Source organism: Coregonus clupeaformis, chromosome 15 (assembly GCF_020615455.1).
Source record: "Coregonus clupeaformis isolate EN_2021a chromosome 15, ASM2061545v1, whole genome shotgun sequence".
In the NCBI taxonomy this organism is placed as follows: Eukaryota; Metazoa; Chordata; class Actinopteri; order Salmoniformes; family Salmonidae; genus Coregonus; species Coregonus clupeaformis.
The window spans coordinates 6,768,122-6,786,846 of NC_059206.1; the positions used below are offsets into that span (position 1 = coordinate 6,768,122).

An 18,725-nucleotide genomic window follows, 5' to 3' on the forward strand; every position below is an offset into this window, starting at 1 on the left:
AAATTCAGCTACGTCGTACGTTTTAGATAATCTTTTGTTTTGGGTAATTCTTCTTCTTCGTCTTCTTTTTCTGTGGGTTTTATCGTCGGTTGGCATCCAACGTTATGGTGCATTACCGCCACCACCGTACTGGAGTGTGGGCCAGAGACAGGGATAAACTAACTCCTACCTGCCAACCCTGTCTCTCTTAAAAAAGACAAAATATGTGATACTATATCTAATGACGTTCTACTCAATTTACTCTTTAAACTAATTTCCTGTATCCCTTTCTCCCTCATACTGAATCTCATCCTCTCTTTCCCTCTGATACTGCCCACTGTAGCAATACATGCTCCAGTCTCTATTTCCTGACAATAATCACATTTTCCTGATGGATGCTTTCCTATCACGCTTAGTGTCTTATTCAACTGGCTGTGTCCCACCCTTAATCTTGTAAATATAGCCTCCTCTCTTCTGTTCCTTCCTACAGTCCTCCCCTCCCCGACTTTCCTCTGTACTTGAAATAAATGCCTTCCCTTAATATTTATATTCCACTGCTCCTTCCATCTCTGTATATATCAGTCTTTTAGCCTCTGCCTTGCTCATTGACACTTCAACATCCCCATTTTGGGTAATTATTTGTTCCTCGTATTTTTGTACCAAAAATACAATACTTTTCCTCGTCTGTTTAACAACAAATGACATGTTCTGTTAAAAACAATTTCACCTTCATTGGCTACATTCCAGGCCGTGTGCAAAGCAAGTCAAGCACCAAATAGCAATGCCTGGAATACAGGAACCACATTAACTGCTGCTAAATGACTAAATGGTAGTGTGCTTCCAAACTGGACAATATGATGCATAAGAAAACACATCTCTGTTAATGATCAATTTAATTACTTTAAGTGCACATACATATACAACTATAGCATTTCTCTAACATTTTAAGACCACCTTGAAAGAGATTTGGTAATAGTCTAGCAGTTTCTAAATATTGGCTGCATTCCAGACCAACTACATTGCTGTCACCTGCCAGATCTCACAACGCCTGGATCATATCAGCTAACTGTAGCATATGATGATCTTATGCCTGGCTGTGCAGTCGATGATAGGGCACCCATTAGTTGCTGTGTGTACTGCAGCGTGACTGCAATATAGTCAGACTGGAACAGGACCATTCACTCAACTTAAGTGCTAATTTTTATAGTACCTGGGGTGTAATCATTAGTCCAAAACATTTTGTAACAAAAATGAGTTTCTACTTTCTATTTGACAAATTCATGTAGATCCCTCCATGTTTCATTCCGTTTGGTTCCTAGTGAATACACCCCTGGTGATTTTTTTTGGGGGGGAAACACTGGGGTGTATTCATTAGTCAGTTTCCATTGCCAAACGTTTTGTAACAGTTTCCTCCAAACTGAAAAACATTTGTAACAAAAATAGTTTATATTGGACAAATTCAGGTAGGTCCCTCCGGTTTTGTTTGGTTACTAGATTAAACCGGTTCCGTTGCAAGAAGCTTTGCAACAGAATCCGACTAACGAATACACCCTACCTCTAGAGCATGATTGTGGGTTTCGTTACAATGACATACAATTGCGCTCTCAGACAAATTCACAAGGCAGTGAACATTCTGAAACGTTAATGGTCACAAAGCAAGTGCAGTATAAAAGAAGACTTATCAGTTATGACACCTAAGTCGAGAGTAATTTACAGACAGATTTTAGGCAGATCATTTGTTTGTTTACATTGTGGTCAACACTACAGGTCTAGTTTAATTGTAAAGGCTTTACATTTTTTACAAGGGAGAATATCTGATTTACAATTACAATGACAGCTACATGAAACACATTTGAAATGTTTAAGAATACTGTCAACATTATACAAAATGGCTTTTGTTTACAAATAATGCAAGTGTGAAAGATCGGTGAATGACGATCTCACTAGGAAATAATTTGCAAGAAATCCAGTTAATGTTGCAACCCTCTTCCTTTGGCTCTTATTGGCAGCAATGAAATGGACAGGAAAGAATGCCATTCTTGTACACAACCCAAAGAAACGTACTGGGTGGAAAGAGTGAGGCCTTGACCAACCCTTTCCACGCTTTTTCTTTGGATTACCTGCCATTTTACGGGCCTACCGTCCCACTGCCTTCTTCTCTCACGCTTTTAAAGCACAATACCACTTCGCATAAACAATTACAGTCAACACTCATGTCATACTGGAAGGCGCACATTTCCCCCAAGAGTCCATGTAAACAGTTTTGGCTTCAAGTATAAGACTTAGGGGTTGATATTAGTTTTCTACCGTTGGAGACTATCTGAACCCATTTTAGTTGCATAATCACCCAGTTTATAATTGCTTAATCCGCTTATTAGTAGTAATAACTTGTCATTGGTTAGGATGATCCTTCTACCCACCCCCTCCCCTAAAAAAAAAAACAGGGTGGTTGTCCCACTGGCTATCCTAAGTTGAATGCACCAATTTGTAAGTCGCTCTGGATAAGAGCGTGTGCTAAATGACTTAAATGTAAATGATGTTGGAACTGGAGTTGTATTGCAGTGGGGGTGGGGGGGGCTAGAGTGTGTGTTAGAGACTGTAGTCTCACTCTCACACACACACCTGCCCACAAAGGTTCTGGACTCAGGCTAACATCAATAGGAGGGAGGAACAGACTGAGTTCTTGCCCAGCGACTGACTGTTTATCCTAGACACAAAGAGGTGACCCGGCATAAATATATATGCTTGTGTGACATGTGTGATCCTCAGTAAGGCTCTATGTGGTACTGGCTAAAACATTTGACATGAACTTGTATTGGCCAGAGCCCTCTACTTATCAATAGAAATAGATGGTTATGGCATTGACAATTTCTATTAGACTTACCAAGGACTGGGGGTGACACAAAACCCTGTTGCCTGGTACAAACTTGATTACCTGCCAGTAAGCATAGCCAACATAAGCTTTCCCTTAGGCTGTATGATATCCCAGCATTTAGCTCTCTCTCCAGAGAGGGTTTCTTCTTGATTCTGCTTTTGCCCTTACCAGACAAACCAAGCCAATCTGATCTATTGCCGTTCTGACAGAACCGTCCCTTTAAGAGGCAAAGGAAGGGTCGAGGTGTTTCAGGACGCCCCCGACCAGATGGAGGCTTCCAGCGACGAGGACGTGAATGCCAGTGGCATCTCTTAGTGGAGCGGCTTTGGCCGTCACGCTGGGCTTGACAGGGATGACCCTCTTGTCCGGGTGTGCCAAGACCGAGTCCCTGCCCTGGCTGAGCCACTGGAGGGCGCTGAGGATGCAGGGGAAGACAAGGGTTTTGCTGCAGCGCTCGGTTGCCACCAGGGGGAGCGCGTCGCGGGAGATGAGCAACTGGGCGCCGGGCTTCTCCTCCTGGCCGTTGAGCAGGCGCCAGCTCCTCTGGTTGTCCAGGCAACGGGTGAGCATGTTTTCCACGGAGACGTTGAAGTTTTGTTGGTCTGAGAGGAGAGCGGGAAGGCGTTGGGGGGGGGTTACACAATGTTACTATGCTATCAAATGGGTATAATTTAAATGGCCATTGAACGCCAGTAAATATGGTAGATTGTACCTTTAAAGAAAGGGAAGTCACATGCAGAACTATTATTTTATTAATAGAAAGTTATTTTATTTTCACTTTTCAAACATTAATAGCCAGAACATAAAATCAACACTTCGGCCAATAGAGTTATGAAATGTTTGCTGGCTTGGACACCATGTTAACTCCGCAACGTTTCCTTTGCCCTTCCATTGACAGTGGGGTGAGAACAAGCTCACATCTACACCAATGACATTTCATGGCCAGTCGCTCCGCATAATTACAACGGCAGAACTATTCAGTTATGTTTGGATGAATCACTATGTCACTAACATGACCCAAAACAATTATCTTCAATGTTAGACAAGTCATACTATGCTACTGTTTGCTCTAACTGTCAAGCCACATTCATTGACAAAGTAGTTGATTAATAAGCAGGAAAGCCTGACTCAAAGACACCATGTATGTTATGCCTGTCTTACCTGCGTTACATGATGCAATGGCCTCTGTGATGTTGGGGCAGAACACAGCAAAGTCAAAATGGCATGGCTGAAAACCCCATAGCAAAAAAACTATCAGTTACAGTTGTCCTACAAACATGGCATATATTTTTTACTTTTTAGTCATTTAGCAGACGCTCTTATCCAGAACGACTTACAGGAGCAATTAGGGTTAGGTGCCTTGCTCAAGGGTACAACAGATTTTTCACTTAGTCAACTTGGGGATTCGAACCAGCGACCTTTAAGTTACTAGCCCAACGCTCTTAACCGCTAGGTTACCTGCCGTCCATATATGACGATACCATCACATCAGGATTGGCTAACATTATCTGTGATTGGGAAACACCGATTTTGAATGTGTAGTACTTATCGTTGTTGGGCAGTTAGCCCAGGGTAGCGTACTCACCACCAATAGCTTGAGCATGGCTGCAGAGTCTCTCTCTCCTGTAGCGTTGAACAGTAGCACTCTGACCATAGGTCCACTGTAAGGACACATAGGGGTTAGGTATATGGTTAGGATCAGTTTTTCAACTGACAGACCTTGCTTGAATTGCAGCGCTCAACACATGGTAAGGTGCGTAGACAACAGTTGACGTGACCACACAGACCCAGTGGAGCACAAACTCACACCCAGATACTGACCCTGTGGTCCTTTCGTGTTGGGCGGCAGCCTCGCTGAACCAGCGTACACAGGCCAGCATGCTGCGGGTGGTGTGGGCCCCGTCCAGGAAGTAGGTGACTGGGCCATGCTTCAGAGTCTGGGTCCTCCCCGGCCACTCGGTGTCCTCCAGCCCTATCACCCCGAGAGGAGAGAGAGACTGTTGCTGAATACCAAAATGGGCCCCTAGCATCTACCACAGATCTGAAATGATTAGATGGGCGTAAGCAGGAAGTTGCGCTGGAGGCTTGGTTGGTTCCGAAAAACCCGGGAGTTGGTGTTGAAACCTGGGAACGAACCATGGACCTTGACATACAGTCCACCTAGTCCTCCGCTATAAAGCAATAAGTAATTCATCCCATCCTCAAATTCTGAGAAAACATTTAGCATTTTCCTTACCTATCAATGCTCAGGTAATGTGATTGCGTTCACCCGTTGTCTTCACCCAAGGCTGTTATTTTTTTGCAGGTGAGTGTGTGGCAGTTGTTCTACTGAACTGACCTTTCGCCATGATGGGGCTTGGCTGGAAGCCAGCGGCCGGCGACACGCCTTTACTCTCGTCAGTGGGGGAGGGGAGGCTCTGGTCTACAGGAGAAGAGGAATACACATGACCTGAAATCACCACACAATCAAAACATGCCAGGTCCAATAATCTCACACCTGTATACACCCAGGTTGTTCCCTAACCCTACCACCCACAGACCAGTTTCACACACACACACACACTCCCACACACCTACCAGGAAGGCAGCGTCTCTGTAGCCAGCTGTGGCTGAGCTGCAGGGCGAGGGAGGCGTTGGAGCGCTGGTGGTGGCCGGCCAGGCCCAGACGCAGAGGTCCCGAGTCGGCAGGGTACTCCTCCAGCTCTGGGCAGACCCAGAGAGGACACTGAGGAGGAGGAAGAAGAGACACAGGGCGGGAGAAAGAGAGTCAGACAGTTATTCAAGGACAGTCCGAGGGATAGATATCAACTATCATAATTCACATCAAAGTCAGATATTACACCATTGTTTGTGTTACGCTGAAATGAGACGTTGTGAAACTATTTGCTAATTTAGTGCTTGCATAGATCATAGAATTTTGACGAGGCTCTTTGAAACTCTGTCATATACCCGCCCAGGATCATTTTTTTGTTAAACCACTGTGAGGTCACGTCTGGTGACTTTTTAAAAGGACATTTTACTCCAAAATGAATAAAGTGGGGCGCCGCTGCTAGATAAATACAGGGGAAACATTGTGTTCATACTTGAATGTAGGCCAATAATCTACAAACAACACTCTACAGACACAATGTTGTATCTTGTGCTTTATGACTTCTTTATTGGCCCTCACCCCAATCTCCTTTGCTCTCTCTTTGAGAACCGTCATAGGGCCGTCTGGTTGCTTCACAGTAAAGGCAGGAACTCCTGGCTGAGGAGACACGAGAAATAATTAAATAGCGTGAGTAACTCCCAATTTACTTTTTATTTCAGCATAGTCAAATGTTAGCACCAGAGGCTTTGCTGACGTTTTACTACATGCATTAAACTATCATGCATCAATTTGGACACTACTTTGTTACATTCTAGAGGCGCTGTTCTGAACCAAACGTCCTGCGCCAGAGAATGTATCAAAAGTGCGGCCTTGACAAAGCAAGAGTTACACTTTGTACTGCAATCTAACCTTAAAAATACCCCCTTTCTGCCAGGCAATTTTCTCGATTGTGTCCCCCAGTATTGAGGTGTGATCTATTCCAAGGGAGGCGATGCCACACACCCACGGCCTCCTGTCAGGGGAGGACATACAGAGCATAGACGACAGACTTTATAGTGGATTCAATGGATCATCACACGAAGCTACTTGGTTTATACAGCAGGGAAAGCTGCTATGGAAAGAGATAATGGTCCGCATGATACTGCATGCAGAGGCCGCATAAATTACATTTTACATCAGATTTCATGTTAAAAAGGTAGAATTTAAATGACGTAGCCACGTGGTAGAGATGAGCGAGACGCAACATTCCGCTCTCACACAGTGTCTGCACGGGTTCGCTTCGCGCTGTTACAGCGTGGTAGCCACAGGACCAAAACAGCGGAGAAGTTGACCCAATATGTGGTTTACTTTCTGCATCTAAGTCATATCGCTGAGTATTCCTTTAACTAGTTTGTATTAGCTATTTGTTTTGGAAGTGTAACCAACGGGTGCAGGGTGTGAACAGAAATGAACTGGATGTCAGATCTGCCAGGTCTCGTGTTGGTGACCATCTAGCGAAACACTAGCTCTGATCTGACCACGGAGAGGTCTTACAGGCGAGAATGATTTGCACACAATTGCATCTCAATCATGGGAAAGTACAGGGGCATGTCAAATTAATAATTGGTCCAGCGTAAAAAATTATAATTATTCCATAGATAACTAGAAGTAGATACGCATATCAAACCTGAACGCTTGTGCCTACATCGCACATCTTTTGAAAGTCTTTAGCTCATTAAAAAAAAAGTATGTTCTCAACAACCCTCTTCAAATAGCACCTAATGCCGCCCTCTCTCTCTCTCAACAATAAATGGAGACCTTTCATTGCAAAATGGGACCGCCTGACAAATGGGAGGATGACGAGACATAGTCGCGCTTTGTTAATGCGGTCGCACTGTAGGACAAAATGGTGGAAGGGCTCGGCGAGTGTGTTCAGTGAGACATTAGGCACGCAGCAGTAGTCACTAGAGTCTTTGGAACTGGGCCAGGGGGTACAGTGAGGGGAATCAGGGTGAGTTGCAGAGGGGCATTCCATGAGAGGGAACGGTTACCTCAGCTGCAGCCGATAGCATCATAGAGATCTATTTCTAATCGAGTTAAAGGTTAAAGGTGATTATGGACCATTGAACTAAATCCTGTTTGTTTCCCACCCCATACGATCAAACTCCATGCTTCTTACCTGATTATGTTTGTGCAGTCGTAGGCTCCACCAATCCCAACCTCAATCACTGCCAGGTCCACCTGCATCACAAGACAATATGGGTGGCTGAGCTCAACCCAAATTTCTATTCAGTCATTGCAGGAGGTCAATTGAAAGAATTGATAAGTGCCATTTTTTTTCCTCAAGAAGACTTGAGTCATGAAATGAATTTCAATTCACTTCCTGATTTGATGAGAGTTGATCACCCCACCCTGTGACACAGATAGGCCATAAAAAGCTCAGGAGAAATGTTAACCAGTACAGGTTGTGACTCATTAGTCGCCATGACACCACCACCACTAGGTCACCAAAGGGTCACCACTATGCGTTGTAGCGTTTTGAGGGACAGTATTTAATTCCAGACTTTTGTTCCCTCCCTTGTCTCCTTTTTCATTCCAATCCTATCAGGTGTGTAAAGGAGTTAACAAGGACCGAGAGGAAAGGGAGCAACCATTTGGAATGGAATGCAGCCCCAGACACCCCAGCAATGCTGCACAGGGACACCAAGAGTGGGGTATGATGGGAATGCAGGAGCTGATATGAGAGATGTGGTACACTGGTAATGGCGACCTACCTTTTCCTGCAGGAAGACGTGGAAGGCCAGGATGGTCAGGAAGCGGAAGTAAGCGGGCATGCTCCCCCCGTGAGTGTCCTGAGAAGGGTCAAAGGTAAACAGGATATTACTATAACAGCGTCGAAGTATCCCATCAACATCTCAACAAGCAGATACGCGACCTCAGCATTTAAGGGCGACAGCTACAGCATGGGACATCTACACCAAATCACATGACACACACGCACTGGTCATTATAGGACGAGAGGTTTTTCATTTTCTCCCAAAACTCAATTATCAATTCTAAACGCTAGAGACAGGAATACTACACAGGGTACAGTGGCCTGAATTCAGGCCATGGACCAAGCCCAGATGTATACGGTTAGAGGCAAATTGTGAAGGGCCCTGCTATTGTAAACAACCATTGAGAAACATGAGTAGAACTCGTTTGGTTTCCAGTTCAGACAGTGGTACTTGATTAGTACGTCCAACTTAAAAGATATTTGAAGAATTTATTAATGAAATATTATTTTCTCTACAGGAAAAGACAGGGAGCAACTTGTCATGGTTGGAGAATGTGTTGTATTCTGCAATACATTATGGACACACCCTTTTCCTTGGAGGTTAAGGACCAGGAGCACAGATAGCAGAACTCCAAACCTTCACTACAATTGGAATCAGAACTTTTTTCCACAACTACCTTAGTTTCATACAGCCGTCCATACACCTGCCAGAAATATTTTGTGAAGAGTTCTTTGCCGATTGGTTTTCCATTAATTCTTATCCTCTCCCTGACTTGTACCAAATGTGGGGAACTGCAATCGACAGAAAAGACAATGTGTTAACAGTCAAAAACATGAGGACTCAGAAAATATAATTTAGGATTATTAATTCCTAACAGGGGTATGGTTGCGAACCTTTGCAGTAGAGTAGAACTTCACTGATAAACATTTTTCTCAATTTCTCATGTAGGCGCACTCGATTTAGCCAGAGATCTCCCAGTCCGCCAGGTAGGGGAGTTTGTCTTTTCAGACAAATTAAATGGTTCAAAATGGGAACACTTTGCCTACCCAGTGCTCAGGGCTTCTGAATACAGTGCACCTACCGCCAAAAGCGTAACACCAATAAATAAAAAAGATGATCACAAGCCTTTATCGTTGGCTTTTCTAAAGAAATGCTTGGTGATCGACTAGGAATGTCTTGAAGAGCGACCAGTCGATTGTGACTGACCGGTTAGTGACCACTGCTCTATAACTACTACACAAGAATGTTGCCTCAGCAGTCAGTGAACTTAATGAATAATGTTTCAAGCAGGAAATCAGATGACGGATTATGGCTTGGTTAACTGGACGAGGCTGGTAACCACAAGTAAATGTCCTTACTCTGCATCAAAAACGGATTTTTTTTTTTTTTAAACAGCTAATTTGCTGTAGGTAGGACTGCTCTGGTTTTGATACTTCATGATATGTACCTGTAAAATCCTGTCCGAAAACCGTAGCGTCTCAGTATCTGTTCAGTGAAAGCGCACGTTGACCCCTGAAAGATAAAAATTCTAAACATTACTAACCTTCCTCCCACAATGCCATATCAAGTTGTTTACAACATTTGTTTGGCAAACTTTGCACAATAAACGAACTTGGGGCTTATACATTAGTGGATTTAAACATATACACACACACACCATGCTCCACACACCTTGCCTTTCGTTCCCGTGACATGAATGATATTGAGATGGTCAAGTTCTTCCACCTTTGAATCAAAATGGGAAAACATTTAGATTAGGAGACAGAATCACTAATTGACCATTTCAAATGACAATCCAGAACAGAGCTAACCAGCTACTCCTGAATAAATGGTAGGGGGAGACACTGCTGTAGAATATATTCACCCTCAGGCCTGCTCGCTCCAGGAAGCCCCTCATGGCCTGGAGCTGGAGTTGGGGGTGACCCCGCTCTCTACGCACTTGCTCCAGGGCACAGGCATTGGTCTGCAGGGTATTGAGGGTGCACACTGCATCCTGCAGTGCCAGAAAAACCATAAGGGTGCATGTTTTTAATATCTCTGGATAGCATATTATACACAACCATGAATTGCAGGGAAATTAAAACTTTGCCAATTTCATTAAGCCTATATGATAACACAAAAATAAAAAATAAAACTTAAATTTAACAAAATAATTTCACATGCAACAGATTTTAAGCAGACTGTCTGTGCCTGTTGAATGCATGCGTTTCCCATGGTAGCTATATTTACTTTGTTAATAATCTCGCACCACGACTTTACCAGCCACATGTAGCCTGAGCTATCCAGCTAGAGATAGTAGAGACCGTTTGTGGAGCTAGCTAGCTTGCAAGTAAGTGAAAGTAGAGCAGGTATGGTGAGTGCAGTAGCTAGTCTGTCTGAACAGTGCACACAACCTTTTTTTTGGGGGGGGGGTTGTTTGTTATGTTTGCATACTAACTAGTTTTAGTAGGCTAACAAAATATTCAATTGCTCAGAGGAGGAATTTAGTTTTAGTTGACAAACATAAATAACTTAAGGCAGAAAGCATTCATGCAGCGAACAGTAGCAAGTTTGCTAAAACGGTTCCGCGCCATGCTGCCTCATAACTTGCAGCAGAGAGCAGATATCTAGCTAATGTTCCCCCTCCACCAAAGCCAGTCCAATCCAGCAACATTCGGCTGATGTAATAGTATTTGTTCCTTGCACGTGAACACTAGTTTGCTGATTTGAAGGTAAATGATTGCTAGATAGATGGCGAAGTTGCAAAATGGCTATCATGTATTTGTATGTATAGCAAGCTGTTGATCAAGTTGAACGTGAGCCATAAACTTGTCAAACTAACGAGCTAGCTAACGTTAGTAGGTTAACTTGCTAGCACATTGGCTAGCAGATGATAGCCACAGTATCTTACCTGATACTCCATTCTGGGAAGTCGCGGTTCTGCCTTTGTACTTGAATACTTCAATGTGGTAAACTTGGACGACCAGTCCTTCTGGCGGAGGAACGCGGCAAATACGGAGCCCCGCTCCCACACGCGAGAAAAGCGCACCATCATGGGGTTTGTGAAAGCGCACACAGGAAACCGCGGCCAAATTTGGACGATATTCCTGTCAGAACGTGCTGTCGTCACGCCACGCCTCTTGAGAGAAATGTCTTCTTCTCCTTCTGTGGGGTTTATCGGCGGTTGGCATCCAACCTTATGGTGCATTACCGCCACCTACTGTACTGGGGTGTGGGCCAGAGACAGGGAGGAACTAAAGCCTACCTGCTAGCCCCGTTTCTCTTAAAAAAAAGATAGCACCATTTTTGAAACTGTATCTAACGATGTTCTACTCATTATGCTCATAGGAGAGAGGAGTTGGAGGTGCCAATGAGAAAGCCAGTGGCTAATGGAATCATATAGACAGTGGTGGTGCTGTGATGGCAGGAGCAGTGGAAGAGCCACACTAAGGGTAGGCGTCTTTTATGGGTATCATGACACCTCCACTGTGGGGCTCTATTCCAGATACAGAGTAAAGTCGGGAGGGGAGGATGCTAGGAAGATACATAAGAGAGGAGGCCATCATTGCAAGGATAAGGGTGGGACACAGCCATTTGAATAAGTCATTAAATGTGATAGGAAAGCATCCAACAGGAAGGTGTGATTACTGCCAGGAAACAGAGACAGTGGAGCATGTACTAATACAGTGTGGGCAGTATGAGAGGGAAAGAGAGAGACTGAGATCAAGTATGAGGGAGAAGGGGAAACAGGAATTTAGTTTAAAGACCTGAGAGAAATGCATTGAACAATGTGTTGTGTTAGTAATGTTGTCTCGTGTCATTCCCATGAATTCTATGATTGTTTCCATCTGTGAAAAACAAAATCTTGTTACATGACAGCAAAGAATTATGAAGCAAATCAGTTGTGCAACCATGCAACTGTCAGACAAGCCAGCCAGGCACACTGGGTTCTCGGAGAGCAAGACTTGACCAAGCTGTCAGCTGTCACTTACCTTGCCAACATTTCCACATGCATGCACGCAGAGCATGTAAGTCTCTAGGTGCGATACATTGACCTCGTTGGATATTGCAAAATAATATACACTAGATATTTCTATGAACTATCTCTAGGACCTGGACATGGCTTTTTTAGTATTGTTTTCTCCATCCTTTAGTTGCATCAATTACTGCCATCTACTGTTCTGGATGTGGAATTGGCGTAAAACTATTTCCTTTAGAAATATTCCACAAGGTGGCACCATACTACTATGAGCGGTATAAAAACATGACCTTATCCAAATTACATACAGTACCTTCCAATTTTAGTCTCTCAATTTGCAATTATAACTGTGTATATATCAGACAATATATCACGGGAATGACACAAAAATACTTGTTTACTGTTCTTTTTATGTTGGTAACCAGTTATAATAGCAATAAAGCACCTCTGGGGTTTTTCTGGTATATGGCCAATATACCACGGCTAAGGACTGTTTGCCTGGATACAGCCCTTAGCCGTGGTATATTGGCCATATATCATAAACCCCCGAGGTGCCTTATTGCTATCATAAACTGGTTACCAATGTAATTAGAGCAGTAAAAATACATGTTTTGTCACACCCATGGTTTATGGTCTGATATACCACGGCTGTCAGCCAATCAGCATTCAGGACTCGAACCACCCAGTTTATAATGCCAATATACCACACCCCCTCGGGCCTTATTGATTAATTATACAGTGGTATATCAAAGTGGATGTTTAAAAAAATCCAGGACAGGAAACAATCTTGAAACCTCCCCACTGGGCACACACTGGTTGAATCAACGTTGTTTCCACGTCATTTCAATAAAATTACATTGAACCAATGTGGAATAGACGTTGAATTTACGTCTGTGCCCAGTGGGTCATGTCAAAGACACTTAAAGGTAAAATCCGTAACATTGATTTCTGGTGACAAGTATCGGCAATGTTGTGAGTGTGTTTGTTTCAGGTTGATTGTGTTTGTTTGTTTCATTGCCACAGGTGATAGAGAGGATATTGGAACGACCTTAATGTAACGCCTAGCGACCTTGTCAAAAGGTGTGGATCTCTTGGTGTAAAGGCTGAGGTGTTGGGTTGACAGTCGCTGGATTACTGTTATACTATATACCAGGTATTCCTTAAAGAGGTAGGGTTTCAAGTGTCTCCGGAAGGTGGTCAGTGACTTCGCTGTCCTGGCGTCGTGGGGGAGCTTGTTCCACCATTGGGATGCCAGAGCAGCGAATAGCTTTGACTGGGCTGAGCGGGAACTGTGCTTCCGTAGAGGTAGGGGGGCTAGCAGGCCAGAGGTGGATGAACGTAGTGTCCTCGTTTGGGTTAGGGTCTGATCAGAGCCTGAAGGTAAGGAGGTGCCGTTCCCCTCACAGCTCCGTAGGCAAGCGCCATGGTTTTGTAGTAGATGCGAGCTTCAACTGAAAGCCAGTGGAGTGTGCGGAGGAGCGGGGTGATGAGAGAACTTGGGAAGGTTGAACACCAGACAGGCTGCAGCGTTCTGGTTAAGTTGTAGGGGTTTAATGGCACAGACAGGGAGCCCAGCCAACAGCGAGTTGCAGTAATCCAGACGGGAGATGACAAGTGCCTGGATAAGGACCTGTGCCACTTTCTGTGTAAGGTAGGGTCATACTCTGCGAATGTTGTAGAGCATGAACCTGCAGGATCGGGTCACCGCTTTGATGTTAGCGGAGAATGACAGGGTGTTGTCCAGGGTCACGCCAAGGTTCCTTGCACTCTGGGAGGAGGACACATTGGAGTTGTCAACCGTGATGGCGAGATCATGGAGCGGGCAGTCCTTCCCCGGGAGGAAGAGCAGCTCCGTCTTGCCGAGGTTCAGCTTGAGGTGGTGATCCGACATCCACACTGATATGTCCGCCAGAAATGCAGAGATGCGATTTGTCACCTGGTTATTGTTGTGGAAAATAACCACTATACTTTATTACAAATAAGGTCTGACAGAGTTTTTGTTGCATCAAGAAATGACTTCATTAAAGTTTTCAACAAAGCCGATACCATACTCCATTTGATATAGTCCTCTTCAGTTTTCCCGCTCTTTTATTGCTCCGCCCACTTCCTTTGTCTCTGAGAGCGGCTAAACTCAACTTTCATTAAGTTCAGAGTACTACAATCAATCAATCCTTATCTTGCAAAAACACTCATGTTTAGTTTAAACTCTGTTCAACCCTGGCTCTTTTCACTGTGTTTGAAGACAAAAACAAACGGCCCAAGCCAGTTTCAGTCTTTGATATGATAAGACAACCATGGATCTAAGTAAGAGCAAGCAATCTGACCCTAGGGCAGATTCCCTCTCTACTCACCCACACAGTGAAATTAAATGACCCAATACAATTCCTGGCCCAGTAACAAACAATTCTAACTTTATGCTCTTGATTAACCCAGTTCTACCTCAGTCCATTAAACTCTACAGTTCATTAATAATAATTCACCACATTATCAGAAGATGGAAAAGAGAAAATGAATTGTGTGTCGTCTGCGTAGCAATGATAGGAGAGACCATGTGAGGATATGACAGAGCCAAGTGACTTGGTGTATAGAGAGAATAGGAGAGGGCCTAGAACTGAGCCCTGGGGGACACCAGTGGTGAGAGCACGTGGTGCAGAGACAGATTCTTATCTATAAGTTATAAACCTAACATCCTCTAAGACTTAACTAAGCCCTTGACTGGTCCCTCCCTACATTCCAGGTAACATTTTCTGTCAGCAAACAGCATTGTGCAGAACACAGGTGGCTGGTGGCACCTTAACTGGGGAGGATGGGCTTATAGTAATGGCTGGAATGGAGTGTACTTACCGGTATTAAACACATCAAACACATAGTTTAAAATGAATCCATTCACTCCATTACAGCCATTATTATGAGCCATCCTCCCCTCACCAGACTCCTGTGGCGCACAGTACTGTATCACTCTCACTATGTGCCGCAGGAATGATCTTGTAACTTTTCTTTCATGATATCCTTGAGTAGGCAGCGATTACTGTATTTATTTCAAGTAAACAGTGCAGAAATGTGTTTTACATAATGAAAACACAAACGGCAGTAGCCTGGTCCCCGATTTGTTTCTGCTATCATGTCAACTTGTTGTCATGCCAAACATGACAATGAGTGACAAAAGTTGATATGGTAGCAGAAAACAGATCTGGGACAAGGCTACAACTCGAAGTAATCCATACTCAGATTGGATAAAGTGGTGTTCTTCCTGTCTATTGAAACTATTAGGTGTTTTGGGCAAGCACCAAGAAGGTTGTTCAACCTGGACTCAGGGGAAGACGTAACATAGTAAATCTATCTCCCTCCAATTAGTATGATATGTTACGTTTTGTATGATATGTATTAATTTGTAGATTTCCATCATCCATTTCATATGATATGTTACGAATTGCAATTCGTACAATAGCCTACGAATTTGCAATACGTAAGCAATGTTACGAATTCCAATTTGTTGTGGCTAATGTTAGCTAGGTAGCTAATGTTAGCTGTTAACCCCTAGAGTCGATGTCTGTGGCCCAGCAAAAATCTAATTAGCATAATAATACAATAAAAATCTGTCTGTTTAAGTTAGAGATATCCGTTTTTTGCATGGGCTGCATCTCAATCCACCGCATCCACCGATGTCGGCCTTCTGCATCTGAGGTGAAAATCGGTCTTCTCACGAAAACATCTGTAGCATCTGAACAGTTTGGCCTACAAACTATTATGACACCTCTATGGAAAGATGAGACTCATGAACACAACGCTGTTCTCAGTTTTGCTCTACCGCCGATCTGCCAACTTCTGTCTGTAGCTTACGAACAGTTTGGGCTACACACTAATATGACCACTCTGTGGAAAGGTGAGACTCACAAACACGTACATTGCTCTAGGACGCCCACAAGACTGGTCTGAATGTAGCCCAGTACCAGTTAAACAAAATGAATGGAAGTATACACTGAGTGTACAAAACATAAGGAACACCTGCTCTTTCCATGACAGACTGACCAGGTGAATCCAAGTGAAAGCTATGAACCCTTATTGATGTCACTTGTTAAATCCACTTCAATCAGTGTAGATGAAGGGGAAGAGACAAGTTAAAGACAGATTTTTAAGCCTTGAGACAATTGAGACATGGATCCCTGTGGAACACTTGACACCTTGTAGAGTCCATGCCCAAATTGAGTATGTTCTGATGGCAAAAGGGGGTGCAACTAAATACACTGCTCAAAAAAATAAAGGGAACACTTAAACAACACAATGTAACTCCAAGTCAATCACACTTCTGTGAAATCAAACTGTCCACTTAGGAAGCAACACTGATTGACATTAAATTTCACATGCTGTTGTGCAAATGGAATAGACAACAGGTGGAAATTATAGGCAATTAACAAGACACCCCCAATAAAGGACTGCTTTGCAGGTGGTGACCACAGACCACTTCTCAGTTCCTATGCTTCCTGGCTGATGTTTTGGTCACTTTTGAATGCTGGCGGTGCTTTCACTCTAGTGGTAGCATGAGACGGAGTCTACAACCCACACAAGTGGCTCAGGTAGTGCAGCTCATCCAGGATGGCACATCAATGCGAGCTGTGGCAAGAAGGTTTGCTGTTTCTGTCAGCGTAGTGTCCAGAGCATGGAGGCGCTACCAGGAGACAGGCCAGTACATCAGGAGACGTGGAGGAGGCCGTTGGAGGGCAACAACCCAGCAGCAGGACTGCTACCTCCGCCTTTGTGCAAGGAGGAGCACTGCCAGAGCCCTGCAAAATGACCTCCAGCAGGCCACAAATGTGCATGTGTCTGCTCAAACGGTCAGAAACAGACTCCATGAGGGTGGTATGAGGGCACGATGTCCACAGGTGGGGGTTGTGCTTACAGCCCAACACCGTGCAGGACGTTTGGCATTTGCCAGAGAACACCAAGGTTGGCAAATTCGCCACTGGCGCCCTGTGCTCTTCACAGATGAAAGCAGGTTCACACTGAGCACGTGACAGTCTGGAGACGCCGTGGAGAACGTTCTGCTGCCTGCAACATCCTCCAGCATGACCGGTTTGGCGGTGGATCAGTCATGGTGTGGGGTGGCATTTCTTTGGGGGGGCCGCACAGCCCTCCATGTGCTCGCCAGAGTTAGCCTGACTGCCATTCGGTACCGAGATGAGATCCTCAGACCCCTTGTGAGACCATATGCTGGTGCGGTTGGCCCTGGGTTCCTCCTAATGCAAGACAATGCTAGACCTCATGTGGCTGGAGTGTGTCAGCAGTTCCTGCAAGAGGAAGGCATTGATGCTATGGACTGGCCCGCCCGTTCCCCAGACCTGAATCCAATTGAGCACATCATGTCTCGCTCCATCCACCAACGCCACGTTGCACCACAGACTGTCCAGGAGTTGGCGGATGCTTTAGTCCAGGTCTGGGAGGAGATACCTCAGGAGACCATCTGCCACCTCATCAGGAGCATGCCCAGGCGTTGTAGGGAGGTCATACAGGCACGTGGAGGCCACACACACACTACTGAGCCTCATTTTGACTTGTTTTAAGGACATTACATCAAAGTTGGATCAGCCTGTAGTGTGGTTTTCCACTTTAATTTTGAGGGTGACTCCAAATCCAGACCTCCATGGGTTGATACATTTGATTTCCATTGATCATTTTTGTGTGATTTTGTTGTCAGCACATTGAACTATGTAAAGAAAAAAGTATTTAATAAGATTATTTCATTCATTCAGATCTAGGATGTGTTATTTTAGTGTTCTCTTAATTTTTTTGAGCAGTGTATTAGGAAGGTGTTTAGTACCTAAAAGTGCTTAAATGTGTAAATAAAATGAATAATAATTTCCAGATCTTTCTTATACTGTAAACGATCCCTCGTATGACCATCTTAAAACAATTCCATATACTATCTTAGTAGGTTTAGGGGTTAAGGTTAGGTTTAATGTTAGGGTTAAGGGGTTAAGGTTAGGTTTAATGTTAGGGTTAAGGGGTTAAGGTTAGGTTTAATGTTAGGGTTAAGGGGTTAAGGTTAGGTTTAATGTTAGGGTTAAGGGGTTAAGGTTAGGTTTAATGTTAGGGTTAAGGGGTTAAGGTTAGAGCTAACTCCTCCCTGACCAACCTCCCTCCTTTAGTATTAGCTTTAAGTAACCTTCTGTCTTATGTAACCATACCAAATGTAACATATCATACTAATTTGAGTGTCACAGATTTACGTCTACTATGTTACGTTTTTGAGGCCAGGCTGGGCTGTTTGGGACCAAGAAAGTCACCATTTTAGTATGGAAAATAAATCACAACCAGTGTGACCTATTCTGGCTGTTTCTGTCACTTCTTGCCCAGGTTACATCAGCAAAGTTAAAGATAACGCAAGTTCCTTTGGAATAGTGGACTTTTTCATAAATATTTTCAATTTGACCGTAAAAAGAACGATTCCCACCCAACTATTTTTAACCTATTAACCCAGTGATTCAGGGAACACCTTCTCAGAGATAGATATACAGATTGCACACAGGGGGGCTTGGCACACAGTATTATCTCTACAGTGGATTTAAAAAA

The 18,725-nt window shown here is 44.0% G+C and overlaps 1 protein-coding gene across 1 annotated transcript; it reads right to left on the minus strand.

The window, feature by feature from the left end:
- Positions 1-855: 855 nt before the first annotated feature.
- On the minus strand, positions 856-11,283 carry LOC121582047 (folylpolyglutamate synthase, mitochondrial). The gene is made up of 15 exons (XM_041897558.2): positions 11,091-11,283; positions 10,065-10,193; positions 9,872-9,925; positions 9,648-9,712; positions 8,877-8,991; positions 8,198-8,275; positions 7,603-7,664; positions 6,354-6,456; positions 6,024-6,101; positions 5,432-5,579; positions 5,193-5,276; positions 4,676-4,826; positions 4,440-4,515; positions 4,016-4,082; positions 856-3,456 (listed from the first exon to the last, which is right to left on the minus strand). The coding sequence occupies exons 1-15, from the start codon at positions 11,232-11,234 to the stop codon at positions 3,074-3,076; spliced, it is 1,737 nt and encodes a 578-aa protein (XP_041753492.1). The 5' UTR covers positions 11,235-11,283; the 3' UTR covers positions 856-3,073.
- Positions 11,284-18,725: the final 7,442 nt, after the last annotated feature.

What these genes read in the sequence shown, in the direction of transcription:
- LOC121582047 (XM_041897558.2), bottom strand. Translation starts at nt 11,234, where the DNA reads ATGATGGTGCGCTTTTCTCGCGTGTGGGAGCGGGGCTCCGTATTTGCC. An exon ending in TCACGGGAACGAAAGGCAAG is followed by an intron (nt 9,713 to 9,871) that starts GTGTGTGGAGCA and finishes TTTATCTTTCAG; the next exon opens with GGGTCAACGTGCGCTTTCAC. An exon ending in ACAGAGACGCTGCCTTCCTG is followed by an intron (nt 5,277 to 5,431) that starts GTAGGTGTGTGG and finishes CTTCTCCTGTAG; the next exon opens with ACCAGAGCCTCCCCTCCCCC.